The sequence below is a fragment of the Piliocolobus tephrosceles genome, chromosome X (genome assembly GCF_002776525.5).
Source record: "Piliocolobus tephrosceles isolate RC106 chromosome X, ASM277652v3, whole genome shotgun sequence".
Taxonomy (NCBI): Eukaryota; Metazoa; Chordata; class Mammalia; order Primates; family Cercopithecidae; genus Piliocolobus; species Piliocolobus tephrosceles.
In genome coordinates this window covers 93639191-93658207 of record NC_045455.1, presented here as the reverse complement: position 1 = coordinate 93658207, position 19017 = coordinate 93639191, and the positions used below count along the sequence as shown (strand labels likewise).

At 37.9% G+C, this 19017-nt stretch overlaps 1 protein-coding gene across 1 annotated transcript in view; it reads left to right on the top strand.

Moving 5' to 3' along the window:
- TPTE2 (transmembrane phosphoinositide 3-phosphatase and tensin homolog 2) overlaps nt 1-19017 on the top strand; it is a 79834-nt gene that overhangs the window by 49373 nt on the left and 11444 nt on the right. Inside the window, 5 exon segments of the mRNA XM_023190639.2 lie at nt 1009-1069; nt 1884-1965; nt 2064-2152; nt 15015-15076; nt 16823-16903. Coding sequence (XP_023046407.1) covers nt 1009-1069; nt 1884-1965; nt 2064-2152; nt 15015-15076; nt 16823-16903 — 375 coding nt within the window.

The following is a 19017-nucleotide window of genomic DNA, read 5'->3' as shown; positions in this document are numbered from 1 at the left end:
AAAAAAAAAAAAAAAAAAAAAAAAAAAAAAAAAAAAAGAAATTCCATGAATTCTGAAGTATATAAAACTGTTCATCCTTGCCTCCCCCGCTATGCAGATTCAGAGTGTTCATCATTTTGACTTACTATTTCTTCCTAACAGAGATAGCCAGTTGAATAAATGGATGACTTTAGTACCTTAAATTTAGTTTTCTCAATATTAAGCCAGTAAATGCTGCTCTGAGGGTAGCATACTAATCAGTTTTAAAATTTTGTGTCATTTTTGTTGCTGCACAGAGACATATACATATGTGTGTGTATGTTTCAGAAAGATACTTTTACTGAAAGTTGGATTCATATAGTGGTATTAACTGTATTGTAAATAATAACTACTATTTGTTTTTCATTTTAAAGGTTACACATATGTATACATTATATATACACATACTCATAGGTACACATATATCTTCATTTAAAAAAATAGGAGAACAGATGAGCCAAAAAAGTCTCCATATTGTACCAGTTATTTAAAATTTGATATGTTTATCTTTTTCTATCACGCATACACACAATCATACTGTATGTTTTTTGCATTTATTTGTTTACATAGTGCTTAGGTAGACTGTAATATGCAGATCACTCTCTAAAGATGTATCTTTTCAGAATTAAATTTAAATAAGAACTCCAATATGAATTAGATTTAAACAAGAACCACATTAATTGTGAATTAATAATTTAGAACAAATTACTTAAAGTTAGTTCACCAGCTAATTTCCTTATCTGATAGCTTTAAACAGTTGTATTTACAAAAGAGACTCATCTGAGTAGCCAAACACACTTTGTGGACTATTTGAAAAATCACAGTGGATTAGAACTTGAAATTTGCATACCCTCATATTCCCTGAATCTCCCTTAGAAGATGCGAGTGAGAGACAAATTAATGAAAGTAATAACCATTTTAGGTTCCCCCTAGGAAGTAGCTTATGTTGGTGCCATGTAAATATGTAAGATATGTGTTTGTCTTTTTTAGGAAGTCGTGCGGTTTCTAGATAAGAAACATCCAAATCACTATCGAGTCTATAATCTATGCAGTATGTACATTACTCTATATTTGCTACTGTAGATAGAAAACAGATTGCTCTATGTAAGAAGATGATTTTGTTTTTTTATTGGATTTAATCATAAGTATTTGGTGGTGGCAAGGAATGAATTTAAAAATCCCCATCTTGGACTGGCCCCATTTAGTAGAAGGAGTTAGCCCAGCAGCACAAAGCACGCTATGAAGGAGGCGTCTTTGGCAGGACCGATGAGGCTGGAGTGGAAGCAAACCATTTTAGGGAAGATCTGTTCTAGCGACATTAGGTCTAGGAAAATCTTTCGTTTTTCCTGCCAGATTGTGTTATGAAGGCACAGACGATTTAACAAATGAGTCCTCTGCCCCGTCAGCACTGGGCGGTGATGAGAGCAGGACCCTAGATGGGAGAAAAGGAAACGCTCTGTGGAAAATAGGCTGTAACCCAGCTGCATACTCGGTCTCTCTTGATTTTTTGCTCTGCCTGTATACTCAATAGACATTTTCAGGGGGCAATCATTTTGGTCAGCTACATTTGCCTCTTGTGTGGTTTCTAACTACCCTGCAATAATGTGATGAATGGTCTGCTAGAAAGTTAAAAATTATACCTGTTAAACAAAAATAGTTGAGTTTGGGTTACATGAGATGGATAAACCACTACCATCCTTACATTTTTGAGACCCCGTGTTTATTTTAGAGTGGCAGGAGCAACTTGGAAAGCTCTTTTTGAAGATAGATAAGGAATTCTAATAAGATATGTTAATTTATTTATAACTTCATCGTTTATTATGTGATTCCCTATAGAGATATGACATACATATTATTTATTTTAGGTGAAAGAGCTTATGATCCTAAGTACTTCCATAATAGGGTCAGTAGAATCATGATTGATGACCATAATGTCCCCACTCTACAGTAAGTTTTATACTAAGTTGACAATCAGAAGAGCGCTAAATATATTGGGTTTGATTTTTTGAAAATATTTTAACTAAAAATCTTAAACTTGAAATCAGTGAGATGGTGGTTTTCACCAAGGAAGTAAATGAGTGGATGGCTCAAGATCCTGAAAACATCGTAGCAGTTCACTGTAAAGGAGGCAAAGGTAATAACATTTTCCTTTTTATTTCTCCCTTTCTAAAGACATGTAAATATAGATAAAGTACAATAACAAGACACATATTGCTATTAATACGTATTAACAATTGTTAGCATTTTTAAATATTAGCTCCAAGGCTGAAAGAAGGGGAGGAGAAAGGAACGAGGAGAGGAGGAAGGGTAGGCGATAGGGAGAGGATAAGGAAGGGAAGAAAGCAGGAAAAAAGAACTAAGGAAGGTTGAGCATATTTTCCCTTGTTTTCCTAGTATTTGAATTTCTTTATTTTTGGTTTGCCAGTTTATATCTCTCAAAATACAAACAGTCTTTAATTTTAGAATGTCAGAGTACTTTTATTTTATTTAAGGCTGATCTTTTAAAATTTTTAAATTAACATAAAAATGTATTTATGGTGTACAATATGATGTTTTGATGTATATAAACATTGTGAAATGGTTAAATCAAGCTGATTGATGTATGCGTTACTCCACATATTTTTGTGGAATAATTTAAAATCTACTCTCTCAGCAATTTTCAAGTATATATTAACTATGGTCACTATGTTGTACAATGAATTTCCTGAACGTATTCTTCCTAATTGAAATTTTGCATCCTTTAATCAACATCTCAGGCTGGGCGCAGTGGCTCACACCTGTAATCCCAGCACTTTGGGAGGCTGAGGCAGGTGGATCACATGGTGAAGCCCTAGCTCTACTAAAAATACAAAACATTAGCTGGGTGTGGTGGCATGCATCTGTAATCCCAGCTACTCGGGAGGCTGAGGCAGAAGAATCACTTGAACCCGGAAGGCAGAGGTTGCAGTGAGCCGAGATCGCACCATTGCACTCCAGTCTGGACAACAAGAACAAAACTTCATCTGAAAAATATAATAATAAAGTAAAAACCAACATCTCTACAATTCCCCCAGTTTTGTCCCCCAGCCCCTGGTAACCACCATTCTACTCTCTGCTTCTATGAATTTGACTTTTTTAGATTCCACAAATAAGTGAGACATGCAGTATTTGTCTTTCTATGCCTGGCTTCTTTCACTTAGCATAATGTTCTCCAGTTTCATCCATATTAACTCAAGTGACAGGATATCCTCTAAGGCTGAATAGTGTGCCTTTATTTACACATCCCACATGTTCTTTATCTATTCGTCCGTTGATGACATTTACATTGACTCCATAGCTTGGGTGTTAGGAATAATGCCGCAATGAACATGGGAGTGCAGATTTCATTTCCTTTGGATATATACCCAGAAGTGGAATCTCCAAATCATATGGTAGTTCTATTTTTGTTTTTTTGAGGAATCTCAGTGCTGTTTTCCATAATAACTACTAATTTACATTCACACCAACAGTGTACGAGGCGGATCCCTTTTCTCTACATCCTCACCAACTCTTCTTTTGTCTTTTTGTTAATGACCATCCTAACAGGTGTGAGGATATCTCTTTGTGTTTAATTTGCTTTGCCCTGATGATTAACGAAGTTTAGCATTTCCTCATATACCTCTTGGCCACTTGTGTGTCTTCTTTTGGGAAATACCTTTTCAGGTTCTTTGCCCATTTTCTAGAGAAGTAAATTGTTCTCTTGCTATTGTGTTGTCTGAGTTCCTTTTTAAAAAAAATCTATTAACCTATTATCGAATGTATGTTTTGTAGATATTTTCTCCCATTCTGTAGGTTGTTTCTTTACTCCATAAGTTTCCTTGGCTGTGGAAAAGCATTTTAGTTTGATACAGTATCATTTGTCTTCTTTCTCTTTTGTTGCCTATGCTTTTCAGTCATATCCAAAAATATCTTGTCCCAGACCAGTGTCAAGAAGATTTTCACCTATGTTTTCTTCTAGTAGTTTTTCAATTTCAGGTTTCACAGTTAAGCGTTTACTTTGAGTTGATTTTTGTATATGGGTGAGATAGGGTGCAATTTCATTCTTCCACCAGTGGATATTCAGTTTCCCCAGTATCGTTTATTGAAGAGACTCACTCACCTTTCCCCATCTTGGATTCTTGGCACTTTTGTTGAACATCAGCTGACTATAAATGCATGGATTTATTCTGGGCTTTTTGTTTTGTTCCATTGGTCTGTATGTCTGTTTTTGTTCCAGTAATATTAAGGTTGTTCTTAAACTTTGTGAGAACCTTTAGATTAAGGGAGCCAACAGAGATGCTATTTCAAAAATTACACTGGAATTTTTATAGCGTAATGATACAAAGAAGCTGACATTGGTGGGGTGAAAATGGGGGGAAAAAGCCTCATTTTGTAAATCCAACCAATTTAAGTTTAGCTAGCTTTTCTCTCATTCAGTTTTAGGCTTTAAATAATCATCTAAGCATATTTCACAATTTTTGACAAACATAAATGATTACATTTTTAGTGGGCTTTAAATCAATGTTTATATCAAATTCCAGGAAAATGTAACACTGTAAACTGACTTACATAATTCAGTAAAATCAAGTTTTAGTCTTATTGGCTAGTTTCAAGTACATTAGTTAATATACAGGTTCTGTGTTTAGCTCTACAGATTGGAATATTGTATATAAACTGGCAATTTACAATACCATAGTTAAGAATATAGAGGCCGAATCACTTGAAATTGGCGGTTTTTAACTATCTTTTGCTTTAAAAATGGCCATTTCACATTTGCCCAACCTAAAATGTTATTATTCAAGAAGTGAGTATCAGTTTTCTATTAACTAATGCGAATTCCTTGCTTGAAGGAAAAGCATTCATTTCAAATTTGACTTTTTTCTTTTTTGCTGAGAGGGGGTTTACATTATTCTGTGTTCACATAATATTTTGTTGATATTGTTAAAGGTTGTTTAGAGGGCTAATATTCAGCTGGTATGTACCAGAGCAGCCTCTTTTTTTAAGTGTTCATTCATATTAGTCTTGCTGTCTTCTGTGGTTGCTGCCTGCAGGTTACCAATAGTATCATGACAATAAACATATTTTATATTGATTTATAGGAGTTCTTCAAAGAACCTGAATGCCAATTTTTCTTAGTATTGCAATTATATTCTCCCAACATGTTGCCCTTTAAATTTGATTGTGACTTATTTTTTTGTACAAGTTTGTAAATTTTTGTTTTGTTTTGAGACATGGTCTCACTCTGCCACCCAGGCTGGAGTGCAGTGGCACGATCTCAGCTCATTGCAGCCTGAACCTCCTGGGGCTCAAGCGATCCTCCCATCTCAGCCCCTCTGAGTAGGTGGGACTACGGGCGAGCATCACCATGCCTGGCTAATTTTTGTATTTTGGTAGAGACAGGGTCTCACTATGTTGCCCAGACTGGTCTCGAACTCCTGGACCCAGGTGATCCACCCACCTCAGCTTCCCAAAGTGCTGGGATTACAGGCATGAGCCATCGTGCCTGGAGAGAAGTTTGTAATTTTGAATGTAGTAAAGTTTGTTCATCTCTGTGTGTGTATGTATTTCATGCTTTTCTGTCATGTTTAAGAAATTCACCCCTATACTGATGTAGTAAAGATATTCCACATTTCTTCAAAAATATTCAAGTTCCATTTTTAATATTTGGGTCTTTAATCTAATTGGAAGTTGGGGGAAGTTTTTGTTCATATAGATAGCCAATTGCCCTAACACCATCAATTGCATGCTATTTTGTTCTCCATTAATTTGTAATTCCTCTCAGTAATATGCCAAGTTTCTATACATATTCAAGACTGTTTCTAAGTTCTCTCTACCACACTTTTGTAATTATTGTAGCTTTATAATATAGTTTGATAAAGACAGAATAGTCTTGCTCTCCTTGGAACTTAATTATTACGTTCAATTTTAAAATCATTTTGTGAACTGCCATAATAAAACACTTTTAGGATTTTTATTGGAACTACATTGAATTTATAGATTAACTTGACAGAACTGACAACTTTGCGATATTGAGTTGTACATGTGAATTATCTTGTTCATTCTTTAATAATATTGTATACTTTTTTTTATCATGTCTTCTACATCTTTTCAAAAATTCATTCCTACACAAATTGTGAGTGAAAATGGAATCTCTTTTTTTCTATTACATTTAGGTTGTTTCCAGTTTTTACTGTGATAAATAATGCTGCTTTTTTTTTTTTTTTTTGAGATAAAATTTCACTCTATCACCCAGACTGGAGTGCAGTGGCATGATTTCAGTTCATCGTAACCTCTGCCTCCTGAGTTCAAGCAATTCTTGTGCCTGAGCCTCCGAAGTAGCTGGGATTACAGGCATCCACCATGACACCCAGCTGTGTTTTTACTAGAGATGGGGTTTTGCCATGTTGTCCAGGCTGGCCTCAAACTCCTGACCTCAAGTGATGCGCCTTCCTCTGTCTCCCAAAGTGCTGGGATTACAGTCATGAGCCACCGCGCCTAGCCCAATAATACTGCTTTTAAAAATACACGTTTCTTGTTGCACTTGTGGCCACATTTTTGTTGAGTATATACCTTGACTAAAGTTGTTCTGTCTTAGAGTAATGAATCTTGAACTTTAATTGATAATGTCACCTGTTTTCTAAAATAGTAGTACCGATTTTTACTCCACTGGTATTGTACACTTCAAACATTCCATGTCTTCCCCAATACTTGCAGTTCTGAGTATTTCTATTTTTAGCCTTTGGGGGTTTGTGTGATGGCATCTTATGGTGGTGATCATTTGCATTTCTGTAATTACTAGTAAGATTGAGGAAGTTTTCTTAAGATTATTAAGTATTTGGATATCCTTTCTGTAAAGTAACTTTTTAATTTTCTTAACCATTTTTCTCCTGGTTTATTCATCCTTTTTCTCTTGATTGTAGGAATTATTTATGTATTCTGATTTCAGTTCTGTTATTGATCATAAATGTATTCAGGAAAGCTTTTCTGCTCTGTGAATTGCCTTTTCTCTCTCTCAGGAGTATCCTGTGGTTGACAGAAGTTCTTAGTTGTGTTACCGTCATGGGTATCATGCTTTCCCTTTATAAAGTTTGTGCATTTGTGTCCTGATTAAGACAATTTTCCTTGAGTTTAAAGGACATTTTACTACTATGTTTTCTTCTAGAAGGTTCATTCCTTTTAAAATTGATTTATGTGTGTGGTGTGAGGAAGGCATCAGGTTTCGTCTTTTTCCATGTGTGGCTATCCAATTATTCCAGCACACGGGTTGAGAAGATTTTCATTTCTTTATTACCCTGCAGAACATGAATCTGTTTCTGACCTTTCTGTTCTGTTCATCGATTTTTCATCTGTGTGCCAATAGCACAACTATCTTACTGTAGCTTTCTAATACGTCCTCATTTCCAGTCATGTGAGTATCATCAGCTTTTTCTTTTTCTTCACAATGGTTTGGGTATTTTAGGTCATCTACTTTTCCATATAAATTTGGGAAATCAACTAGTCAAATTACACATGCCGGATAGAAATTTGCTTGGAATTGCATTGAATTTATAGACTGGGGAGAATTGAATTTTTACAATATTGACTCATCCAACCCATGAACAGAGGTGTTCTCTCATTGAGTTAGGTCCTCTTCAATTTCTCTTTACAATGCTTTCTTGTTTTCTGTGTAGAAAGCGTGCATATTTTTGGTGAGATTTATTCCTAGATTTCTTTTGCGGTTATTTAAATGACATCCCTTTAAAATGTTTATTTTCTAAATGTTTTTTGTTATTTTAAATGCAGTTTGTTTTATTTATTAATCTTGCAATTAGCAACTTTCCTAAACTCACTCTTTTTTTTTTTTTTTTTTTTTTTTGAGGTAGGGTCTCATTCTGTCACCCAGGTTGGAGTGCAGTGGCACGATCACGGCTCACTACAGCCTCAGCCTCCCCGGGCTCAGGTGATCCTTCCATATCAGCCTCTTGAGTAGCTAGGACTGCAGGCAGGTGCCACCATGCCCAGCTAATTTTTTGATTTTTTTGTAGAGATGGGGTTTCACTATGTAGCCCAGGTTGGTCTCAAACTCCTGGGCTCAAGTGATCTGCCAGCCTCAGCCTCCACCTCCCAAAGTGCTAGGAATGCAGGCCTGAGCCACTGTGCCCAGTCTAAACTCACTTATTAGTTCTACTAATTTATCTATAGATTCTTTTGTATTTTATGGTACATGATTACATCATATGAAAATAATAAATTGTGTTTTTTCCATTTCAGTCATTTCTCTCCCCCAGCACTGGCTAGAACCTTTAGTACAGCGTAAAATTACAAGTGGCAGTAGCAAACGTCAACATACAGTTCCATTCTCAAAGGAAAAGCTTTCAACATCTCTCCAATTGCTTTACGACTGTGTGTGTGTGTGTGTGTGTGTATTACCATTTATCAGATTAAGAAATTCCTTGGCTGGGCGCCGTGACTTACACCTGTAATCCCAGCACTTTGGGAGGCCCAGCGGGGCAGATCACTTGAGGCCAGGAGTTTAAGACCAGCCTAGGCAACATGGTGAAACCCCGTCTCTTCTAAAAAATAAAAAAATGTGCCAGGTGTGCTGGCGCATGCCTGCAGTGCCAACTACCCTGGCTGAGGTGAGGGAATCACTTGAACCCAGGAGGCAGAGGCTGCAGTGAGCCAACATCGCACTGCTGCTCTCCAGCCTGGATGACAGAGTGAGACTCTGTCTCAAAAAACAAAACAAAACAAAAAGAAAGAAAGCAAAAGAAATTCCTTTAGTTCACTAAGAGTTTTTTTAAATCATGAATGGATGTTGAATTTTTAAAGATTTTTCTGAATCTTTGAGATGATAATTTTTCTGCTTTATCCTATAAATAAATGTGGTTAATTACATTGATTAAGTGGTAAACTAACATATTTCTGGAATAAACGTAATTTACTTGTGCTGTATTATTTTGTTAAATAATCATTAAATTATTTTGTTATTAATTGCCAGATCCTGTTTGTTAATATTTTGTTTAGGATTTTTAAGTTCATGTCATCTGGGTGATTGGTTATAATTTTCCTTCCTCATACTTTTTTCAAATCTTGGCTTTGTAATGAGTTAGATTTCATTTTCTCTGTTTTTATTCTCTGGGTAAATTTATGCATGCTGATTTTCTCCCTTCTTAAGTGTAAAGTGATATTCACCAGTGAAGGCACATTGGCCTAGAGTTTTTTCTGGAGAGAAGTCTTTAAATTATGGCTCAATTCCACATATAGAATTTTTAAATAATTTTATTTATTTTACCCATTTTGGTAGATTATAGTTTTCCCAGCATTTGTCCATTTAATCTAACTTTGAACTGTCTTAACATCAAATTGTTCACAATATCATTTTACCATTTTAATGTCTACAGAGGTGTTCCCTTTTTTATTCCTACATTGCTTTCTTGGTACCTTCTCCCCTTTTTTCTTTTGATTAGTCTCACCAGGGATTTATCAATTTTACTAGTCTTTTAAAAGTACCAAATTTTTGGCCTTATTGGTGGTCTCTATTTTTTATTTATTTTTTATTTCATCAATTACTATTATATTTCGTGTTTTCTTCTGTACTCCTTGGGTTAATTTGTTCTTTTCCTGACTTCTTGACATGGATAATTCTTAGTGTCAACCACTGTCTTTTCTATTTACCATTTAAGGCTACAAGTTTTCCCCTAGAATTGCTTTAGCTTCACCCCATAAATTTTTATTTGTGGTGTTTTTATTTTACTTAGTTCAAACTATTTTCCAGTTTTGACTGTGCTTGCTTTTTTTTGACCCATGAGTTTTGTAGAAGTATATTTCCTTATTTCCAAACATATGAAAATTTTGTATTTATCTTTAAATTTTTGATTTCTGATTATATTGTGTTGTGGACACAGAACATACTACATATTTGTTTTCTTTTTTAGTTCTTTGAAATTTGTTTAGACTTGCTTTATGGCCCAGAATTTGGTCCATATTATCAGATGTTTTCTGTACATTTGAAAAGAACATGGATTACGCATTGTTGAGAACAGCGTTCTGCGTGCATCTATTTGTTAATTATTTTATTTAACTCTCCTGTATTCCTACTGACATTCTGTTTCCATTGGATTGAATTTTAATAATATAATTCTTTCCTTCTCACCCTCTGTCATTACCTTCGAAGTCATGTACTCCTTTTCTATGTTTTTAGTAATTACTGCAAAGATTTCAACCTGCATACTTGATTTAGCTATTAATTTTTATTTATGTTGAGCCTGCATCTAGAAATCTTCCTAAGCTCTCTCATTAGATTAAGGAGTTACTCTATAGATTTACTTACTACACTGACTTTCTACACTGGTTAAGCCTGCAGTACATTGTTAAATGGAAGCAGTGAAGAGAGGGCATTTTTGTTTAATTCCAGGCTTTAAAGAAAATGCTGTCAATATTATGTCATTAATATGATGTTCCTGGTAGGTATTTTGGTAGATTCTCTTTGTTGAGTTAACGAAGTTTCCTAGTTTTTGTTAATTTTTAAAGCCACAGGTGCAGGTTGAATTTTAGTGAATGCTTTTTCCTGCATTATTGAGATAATTGTAAGGTATGTCTTCTTTAATCAATGAATATGATAAATTGCATTAATATAGATTTCTGATATAGGATGATTCTTGTACTCTTTTATTATTTGCCTTCTAATGGGCAAAACACATTTGTTTTCTTTCTGAGCTTAGTTTTTTTGGTATAATGTAACTTTTATTTTAGGTTCGGAAGTACATGTGCAGGTTTATTGGTAATACTGTGTGATGCTGAGGTTTGGGGTATGATTGATCGCATCACCCAGGTACTGTGCATAGGACCCAATAGTTAGTTTTTCAACCTGTGCCCTTTTCTGCTGAGCCCCCTCTAGAATTCCCCAGTGTACATTATTGCCACCTTGCTGTCCATGAGCACCCATTGTTTAGCTTTCACTTATGAGTGAGAACATGCGGTATTTGGTTTTTTGTTCCTGTGTTAATTTGCTCAGGATGATGACTTCCAGCTGCATCCATGATGCTGCAAAGAACATGATTTCTTTTCTTTTCTTTTTTTTTTTTTTTTTTGTCGAGATGGAGTTTTGCTCTTGTTGCCCAGGCTGGAGTGCAATGGCGGAATCTTGGCTCACTGCAACCTCCACCTCCCAAGTTGAAGCGATTCTCCTGCCTCAGCCTCCCAAGTAGCTGGGATTACAAGTGTCTGTCACCACGCCTGGCTAATTTTTGTATTTTTAGTAGAGATGAGGTTTCACCATGTTGGCCAGGCTGCTCTAGAACACCTGACCTCAGGTGATCCACCCACCTCAGCCTCCCAAAATGCTGGGATTACAGGCGTGAGCAACTGTGCCCAGCCTGTTTTTTGTTTGTTTGTTTTTTAAGATGGAGTCTTGCTCTGTTACCTAGGCTGGAGTGCAGTGGCACGATCTCGGCTCACTGCAGCCTCCGCCTCCTGGGTTCAAGTGATTCTCCTGCCTCAGCCTTCTGAGTCACTGGGATTACAGGTGTGCACCACCACGCCCGGATAATTTTTGTATTTTTGGTAAAGACGGTGTTTCACTATGTTGGCCAGGCTGGCCTTGAACTCCTGACCTCAAGTGTTCTGCCTGCCTTGGCCTCCCAAAGTGCTGGGATTACAGATGTGAGCCACTGCACCTGGCCCATGGCTCTATTTTGAAGTATGTTCCTTTGATTCCTAGTTTCTTGAGTGTTTTTTTATTTTTTATCAAGAAAGATGTTGAATTTTATCAAATGCTTTTTTTTCTACATCTATTGAGATGATCATGTGGTTTCTGTTTAATTCTCTTTGTGTGGTGAATCACATTTATTCATTTGCATGTGCGGGACCTTGTATCCTTGAAATGAAGCTTCCTTGATTGTGAACTTTTTGATGTGCTGTTGGATTTGGTTTCCCAGTGTTTTGGTAAGGATTTTTGTGACTGTCTTCATCATTGAGATTACCCTGTAGTTTTCTTTTTTTTATTGTGTCTTTGCCAGGTTTTGGTTTCAGGGTGATGCAGGATTCATGGAATGAATTAGGGAAGAGTCCCTCCTCAATTTTTTGGAATAGTTTCAGTAGAAGTGGTACCAGTTCTTCTTTGTATATTTGATAGAGTTCAGCTGTGAATACATCTGATCTAGGGCTTTTTTGGTTTGTAGGTGTTTTGTTTTGTTTTGTTTTGTTTGTTTTTTTGAGATGGAGTCTTGCTCTGTTGTCCAGGCTGGAGTGCAGTGGCATGATCTTGGCTCACTGCAACCTCTGCCTCCTGGGTTCAAGAAATTCGCCTGCCTCAGCCTCCTGAGTAGCTGAGATTACAGGCACCTGCCACCATGCCGGGCTAATTTTTGCATTTTTAGTAGCAACAGATTTTCACCATATTGGCCAGGCTGGTCTTGATCTCCTGACCTCGTGATCTACCCGCCTTGGCCTCCCAAAGTGCTGGGATTACAGGAATGAGCCACCGCGCCCGGCCCACTCTGTGACTTTTAAGTGGTGTGTTTAAACCATTTACATTCAAGGTTAATATCGACATGTGAGCTTTTCACGGTATCATGACATTGTTAGCCTTTTTTTTTTTTTTTGTACTTTCTATTGTGTGGTTGTTTTACAGGGTCTGTGAACTATGTACTTAAGTGTGTTTTTATGACAGCAGGTATCATTCTTTCATTTCCATGTTTACAACTCCCTTAGGCATCTCTTGTAAGACTGGCCTAGTGGTAATGAACTCTCTTGGCATTTGCTTCTCTAGAAAAATGTTTCTATTTCTCCTTCAGTCATGAAGCTTAGTTTGGCAGGATATGAATCTCTTGATTATGATTTATTTTCTTTAAGAATTCTGAAAATAGACCCCTCAATCTCTCCTGGCTTGTGAGGTCTTTGCTGAGAAGTCTGCTGTTATCCTGATGGGCGAACTTCGTATGTGATCTGGCCTTTTTCTCTAGTGCCTTTGGGGCTTTTTCTTTGACAGTGACTTTGGACAGTCTGGTGAGTATATGCCTTGGTAATGTTCATTTTTTATAGTATCTCGCAGGCGCTGTCTGGCTTCACTGTACTTAGATGTCTATCTGGCAAGATTCAATAAATTTTCTTGAATTATTTTCAAGAAATGAAATATGTTTTCCAGATTGTTTTCTTTTTCTCTTTCTCTCTAGGGAATACCAGTAATTTGTAGGTTTGGTCACTTTACATAATCTCATATTTCTGACTTTCTTCACTTTAAAAAAATCTTTTTTCCTTATTTTTGTCTAACTGGATTTGTTCAAAAGACCAGTCTTCAAGCTCTGAAATTATGTTTTCTACTTTGTCCAGTCTATTGATAAAGCTTTCAATTGTATTTTGAAATTTCTTAAGTGAGTTTTTTTAATTCCAGAAGTTCTGATTGATTTCTTATTAAGATGTTTATCTCTTCCTTCATTTCCTGGATTGATTTAGAAGTTTCTTTTTGTTGATTTCAACCTTGAATCTCATTGAACTTCCTTGCAGTCCAAGCTTTGAATTGTCTATTGTCATTTCTAAGTTTTCATTTTGGTAGGAAGCATTGCCAGAGAGCTAGTGTGATTCTTTGGTAGTGTCACTACATTCAGATTTCTCATGGTGCCAGAATTCTTGCATCTCATCTGGAGATGCTAGCACTTCTAATCTGTGTAATTATTTTTGTTTGGGTAGGATTTTTTCTTTTTCTTTCCTCTCCTGTATTATTATTATTATTATTATTATTATTATCATTATTATTATTATTATTATTATTATTTTCTTTCCCTTTCCCTCCTCCCTAGGGGGTGGACTGTAGAGCATGCTGGGTAGGGTCTTTTGGCTTTGCTTGTGTGGCCCTATGCACTTGTCTGCGGGTTTTATATTGCCTGTGTGGTTTGACCTACCAGCCAGTAGATGGCGCCATGGGTAAGAGCTGGCTGTTGCCGGAGCTGCTGGCTACGTGCTTGGTCCTTGTTTATGGGGCGGAGCTCTCTGTTGCCTCAGGCAATGGGCTGATGTCCAGAGTGCCCAGTAACGGGAGCTCCCTCCTCAGCCCTAGGGGTAGGGGACCGGGGGCGACAAGATGGGTGAAGCCCGCTAGGGAAGATCCCCCAGTCTTGTCCAGCTCTCAGTCCAGGTTTGGGAAAATGCCGGCAGCGTTTCCCTGTGTCTTTCCCTGGCAAAGTCCCCGAGTCTCGCCTCCAGTTAGCTCCAAGGCTGGGGAGAAACCAGCTCTTCCTCTGCCGGCGGCTCGGATCTCCGGAGGAAGGATGAGACGGGGCTGTCTGCCTGTCACACTGCGGCGCCGCTCACTCTCCTGTCAGTCCAGTGCTGTCATGGGGCTGCTCGCCTGCCTTGTCCTCCCAGGAGCTGGGATGTCCTTCGTAATTCCCGGGAATTGCCATTTTCTTTCTTGAATTAAAGCTCACAGAGTTGGTCTTTAGGTACTTGCTTGCTCTTTCCAAATGACTGAGACGCGCTAAAGCCTGTCATCTGCCATCTTGGAAAAAACATCCTTGCATCCTTAAGAGAAGTGGCACTTGGTGTTGCTACATGGTGTTTCTACATTGCTGAATTCACTTTAAAAATACGTGTATATTTTTAAATCTACATTTGTATGTGAGACTGGTGTAAAGTTATCTTCCACTGTATTTGTGCAATTTTGGAATCAGTTATATTAATATAGTAAATGAGTTGGGAATTTTTCTTTTTTACTATTATCCAAAAAAAAATTATAAAAGACATGAATCATTGCTTTCTTATAGATTTAGCAAAAACCTCATCGTGTCTTTTTGTGGACAGGTGGTGAGAGATATTTTTACTGTAAATGTAATTTGCGTATTTTTCACCTGTGAGGCGGGGGTTGCGGTGAGCCAAGATTGCGCCACTGCACTCCAGCCTGCGTAACACAGCAAGACCCTGTCTCAAAAAAAGAAAGAAAATCAACTTAAAATGCACTCCTTGAATATTTCTGAGTGTATTTTTATACCACGTATGTTCCTTGAACTACTTTTCTTTTCTAGGAAGAACTGGAACTATGATTTGTGCCTTCCTTATTGCCTCCGAAATATTTTTAACTGCAGAGGTATGAAAGATGTTCTACAAACTTTGTCTTATGAAAATTGAGTTTGCTAATTCTAAAACATCACTAGTAGGACGTTAAGATGATTATTTTAGTCATGATGCTTAGTAAAATTGTAATTAGAGAAGCAGTTTTTAGAAACTCTGTTTTCGATACTTTCTTGTTTACCATGCACTAGTTAGTAGCTGACTTAAGAATCTCTTTGGGCCGGGACTAGAGTGAGGTCAATGAGGTGCAAAATTTAAGGGAATGCTAAAAATTGCAATAATTAAAATAAATAATTTTAATGCAATATTTTAACAATAAAAATTAATGCAAAAAATCTGTGATGTAACAATATCAACATTTTAAATAAAAACAAGACCTATTGGAGAAGGATTAAGGTGAGGGGAGTAAAACTATGTTACACAGATAAACAAAATTCAGTAATCAGGATGCTTCCCTCACTTCCCCTGGCCCTGCTCTTACTCCTGCCAGTACCATGACTGCTTCCTTCCTGGTGAGAATAGTATCAAGCTTAATTAGATAACTCTAGCCTTGACCGTCCTCACAACTCTTAGGTAGATAAAAAAGAACATTTCACAACTCAAAGCCTCTCCTGAATGTAAATATCTTTGCTTAGTCAAGACATGTGGAGTCTGTGACTTCTAGAAATTTCTGATAAGACAACGTGGGCTGTTTCCACTTAAAGCAGAGTTCTCGGTCATTTTTCTTTCTGCCATTTTCTTGCTGAGATACTGCCGTTTCCAGCAGCTCCGCTCGAGTTGTTTGGCCGACAGTCTCGGGAAGAGGTGGTGGTTATGCACAATGCCCAACACTCCAGTTCCACCACCTTTGCTTTCTCTAATTTGAGATACACAGATTTTGAAAATGGATGTTCTAGGATGGTGTTTTTCAAGCTATGGATCATGATTTATCAGTGAGTTGTAAAATAAAGTTACTGGGTTGTAACTGACATCTTTTAAAAATAAAGTGGAATAGAGCAGAATAGAAAATATCAAGAGGTTTAAATATTGGTGTGTGTGGGTGTCTCCTAGGTTTATTAATGGAGATTGCAGCTTAAAAAACCAAACGGTTTGAAAGTCATTGGCAGCTATTGATCCAGAGCCCTAGACTGAGATCCAGGGACCTGTATTCCAGGCCTGAGCTGCTCCTAACTGGCTGCAGCATCTCCAGGGCAGATTGCTTGGTTTTCTTTTGGTCTCACTGTTGTCATTTGTCATATGGAAAAAAGGGTTAGACCAGATGCTTTCTAAGGTCTTTCCAGCTCTAAAATTTTATGAATTTGTGAATCCTTGAATGAGAGAAGTCCTAATTTTGTTATTTTGGGTAGCCTCTGCCCAAAGATCACTGTGGCCGGGGACGGGTGGCTCACGTCTTTAATCCCAGCACTTGGGAAGCTGAGGCAGGCGGATCTCTTGAGGTCAGGAGTTTGAGAGCAGCCTGGCCAACATGGTGAAACCCCTATCTCTACTAAAAATACAAAAAATTAGCTGGGCTTGGTGGTACACACCTGTAGTCCCAGCTACTCAGAAGGCTGAGGCAGTAGAATCGCTTGAACCCAGGAGGCAGAGGTTGCCTGCCACCGTACTCCAGTCTGGGTCACAGAGCAAGACTCTACCAAAAAACAAACAAACAAATCACTGACTTTAGGAAAGAAGGTGGGCGTAGAAACACTAAGGGTACTTCATATAGGAAAGGAAAGAGTGCAGATGAACCACGGTTGGATTGTACCCTTCTTTTTTGTAGGAAAGCCTGTATTATTTTGGAGAAAGGCGAACAGATAAAACCAACAGCAGTAAATTTCAGGGAGTAGAAACTCCTTCTCAGGTAAGTTTTCTTTTAAAAAGTGGGAGTTTTTTTAGGGGAGTGGGTTAAGATTGCCACCTGTTACTTGGTTTCATTTTAGACTCTTCTTTGGTGATCAGGCAGCAGCAGTTGGGTGCCCTGCAACAGGCCTTGGTCCCTCCCAAGTCTGAAGGTCATGCTTCAGGTGCTGCCCACATGCTGGGGACTCTGGCTTCTCCCCAGAGCATCCTGCTTTCTATTCTATCCTGGTTATTGTTTATGGAGCTCAGGAGTTGATTATTTTCCCAGAGTAGGAAGATCCAGTACCCAAGGCTGCAGGACCCTGAAGTTTATCTGAAATCACCAGCTTTTGATTTCAATGTAAAAAAGATCCAAGTCCTTCACAAACCCTTACTAGGGCAGTTCAATCCTTGCAAAACATCACAAAGACTGTTTTTGGATGACTCCTGGTGTGTGTGTGTGTCTTTGTGTTGTCGGGGAGGTGTATTTTACAAGAGAAAAGGGGAAATAAACTTTCCCAAACCCCTTCCGTATACCAGACAGTATTGCACTTTCACATCTCTCATTTAATACCCATAACACCTATAGGAAATACACACTGTTACTCTGTTTTTTGTTTTAGAAACATTTTGTTATGGAAAATTTTAATTATATACAAAAGTCCGGAGAATCATGCAATATATCCTCACGTAGTCATCACATTGCTGCAATAGTCATTTCAGCCTGCAGCCAGCCACGTTTCATCCATTCTTTGCTCACTCCACTGACACCTCCCAGCCCCACTTTCCATTCTTGCTTTCCCTAAATCTGAGTTATTTTAAAGGAAATTTCAGCCGTCAGATCATTTTATCCCACAAGCATTTTAGTATGACCTTTAAGTACTCTTAAAACAAGAACAAACCTTAACACTTTTTATCATGTCTAAAAATATTATACCTTAAAAATCCTTAATATCAAATTTGTAGTCCATGTTTGTTTCCAAAATTGTCTTAAAATCTTTGAAAATTTAGTTTGTTTAATCAGAATTCAAACAAAGTCCACATATTTCATTTGGTTGCTGTGTCTCCTAAGTCTCTCAAGAATCTAAGTTCAGGCCGGGCGCGGTGGCTCAAGCCTGTAATCCCAGCACTTTGGGAGTCCGAGACGGGCGGATCATGAGGTCAGGAGATCGAGACCATCCTGGCTAACACGGTGAAACCCCGTCTCTACTAAAAATACAAAAAACTAGCCAGGCGAGGTGGCGGGCGCCTGTAGTCCCAGCAACTCCGGAGGCTGAGGCAGGAGAATGGCGTAAAACCCGGGAGGTGGAGCTTGCAGTGAGCTGAGATCCGGCCACTGCACTCCAGCCCAGGAGACACAGCAAGACTCCGTCTCAAAAAAAAAAAAAAAAAAAAAGAATCTAAGTTCAGCGATTTCTCACCATTTTTTATTACTTGTAATTTTTTTATTGCAGAAACCAGGATGTTTATCCTATAGCATTTGTAACATTCTAGACTTTGCTGAACTATTCTAAGAGTTGTCTATTCACTGTCTCATTTAATATTCTCAGTAACTCTGTGAGTAGCCACTACTATGATTCTCATTTTATAAATTAGAAAATTGAGGTTCAGAGAAAGTAACTTTTGAACCAAGGACTGAAATCTCGATGTCAGTCTCTGAAGCCCGTGCCGTGCACAGCCTCTCATTTATTTTGCCTTTTCTATGTTGCCCCTGGAACCGAAGCGAGAGTGGGTTGGGAATTCCTGAATAGATTTGGATGTGGCTGTAAATGAGTGTTTCTTTAAGTGCTGGGAGCTGAGTGAGTACTCTTGGCCCCGTTAGAGGAACACTCTAACTACTGGCCCCAAACCTTGAGTTTGGGCCCGAAGAACTCAGCCTTATCCACTGACACTTTCCTCCCACACCCCAGCCCAAAACAAAACAAAACAAAGACAGTCATAGACCCTAAGCTAAAAGTAATAGAGGAATTTACTGAATTGCAGCCCTAATCCTGCCATTTCCATGCTCAGAATCCATACTATGTCCCCACTGCCAATGGCAATAAACTACATGTTTCAACCTGGCACTCAGGGGCCGTAGTTTGGCTTTTCCCACCTTTTCTTCCGCTGTGTGCATGCACACGTCCCACACTCCAC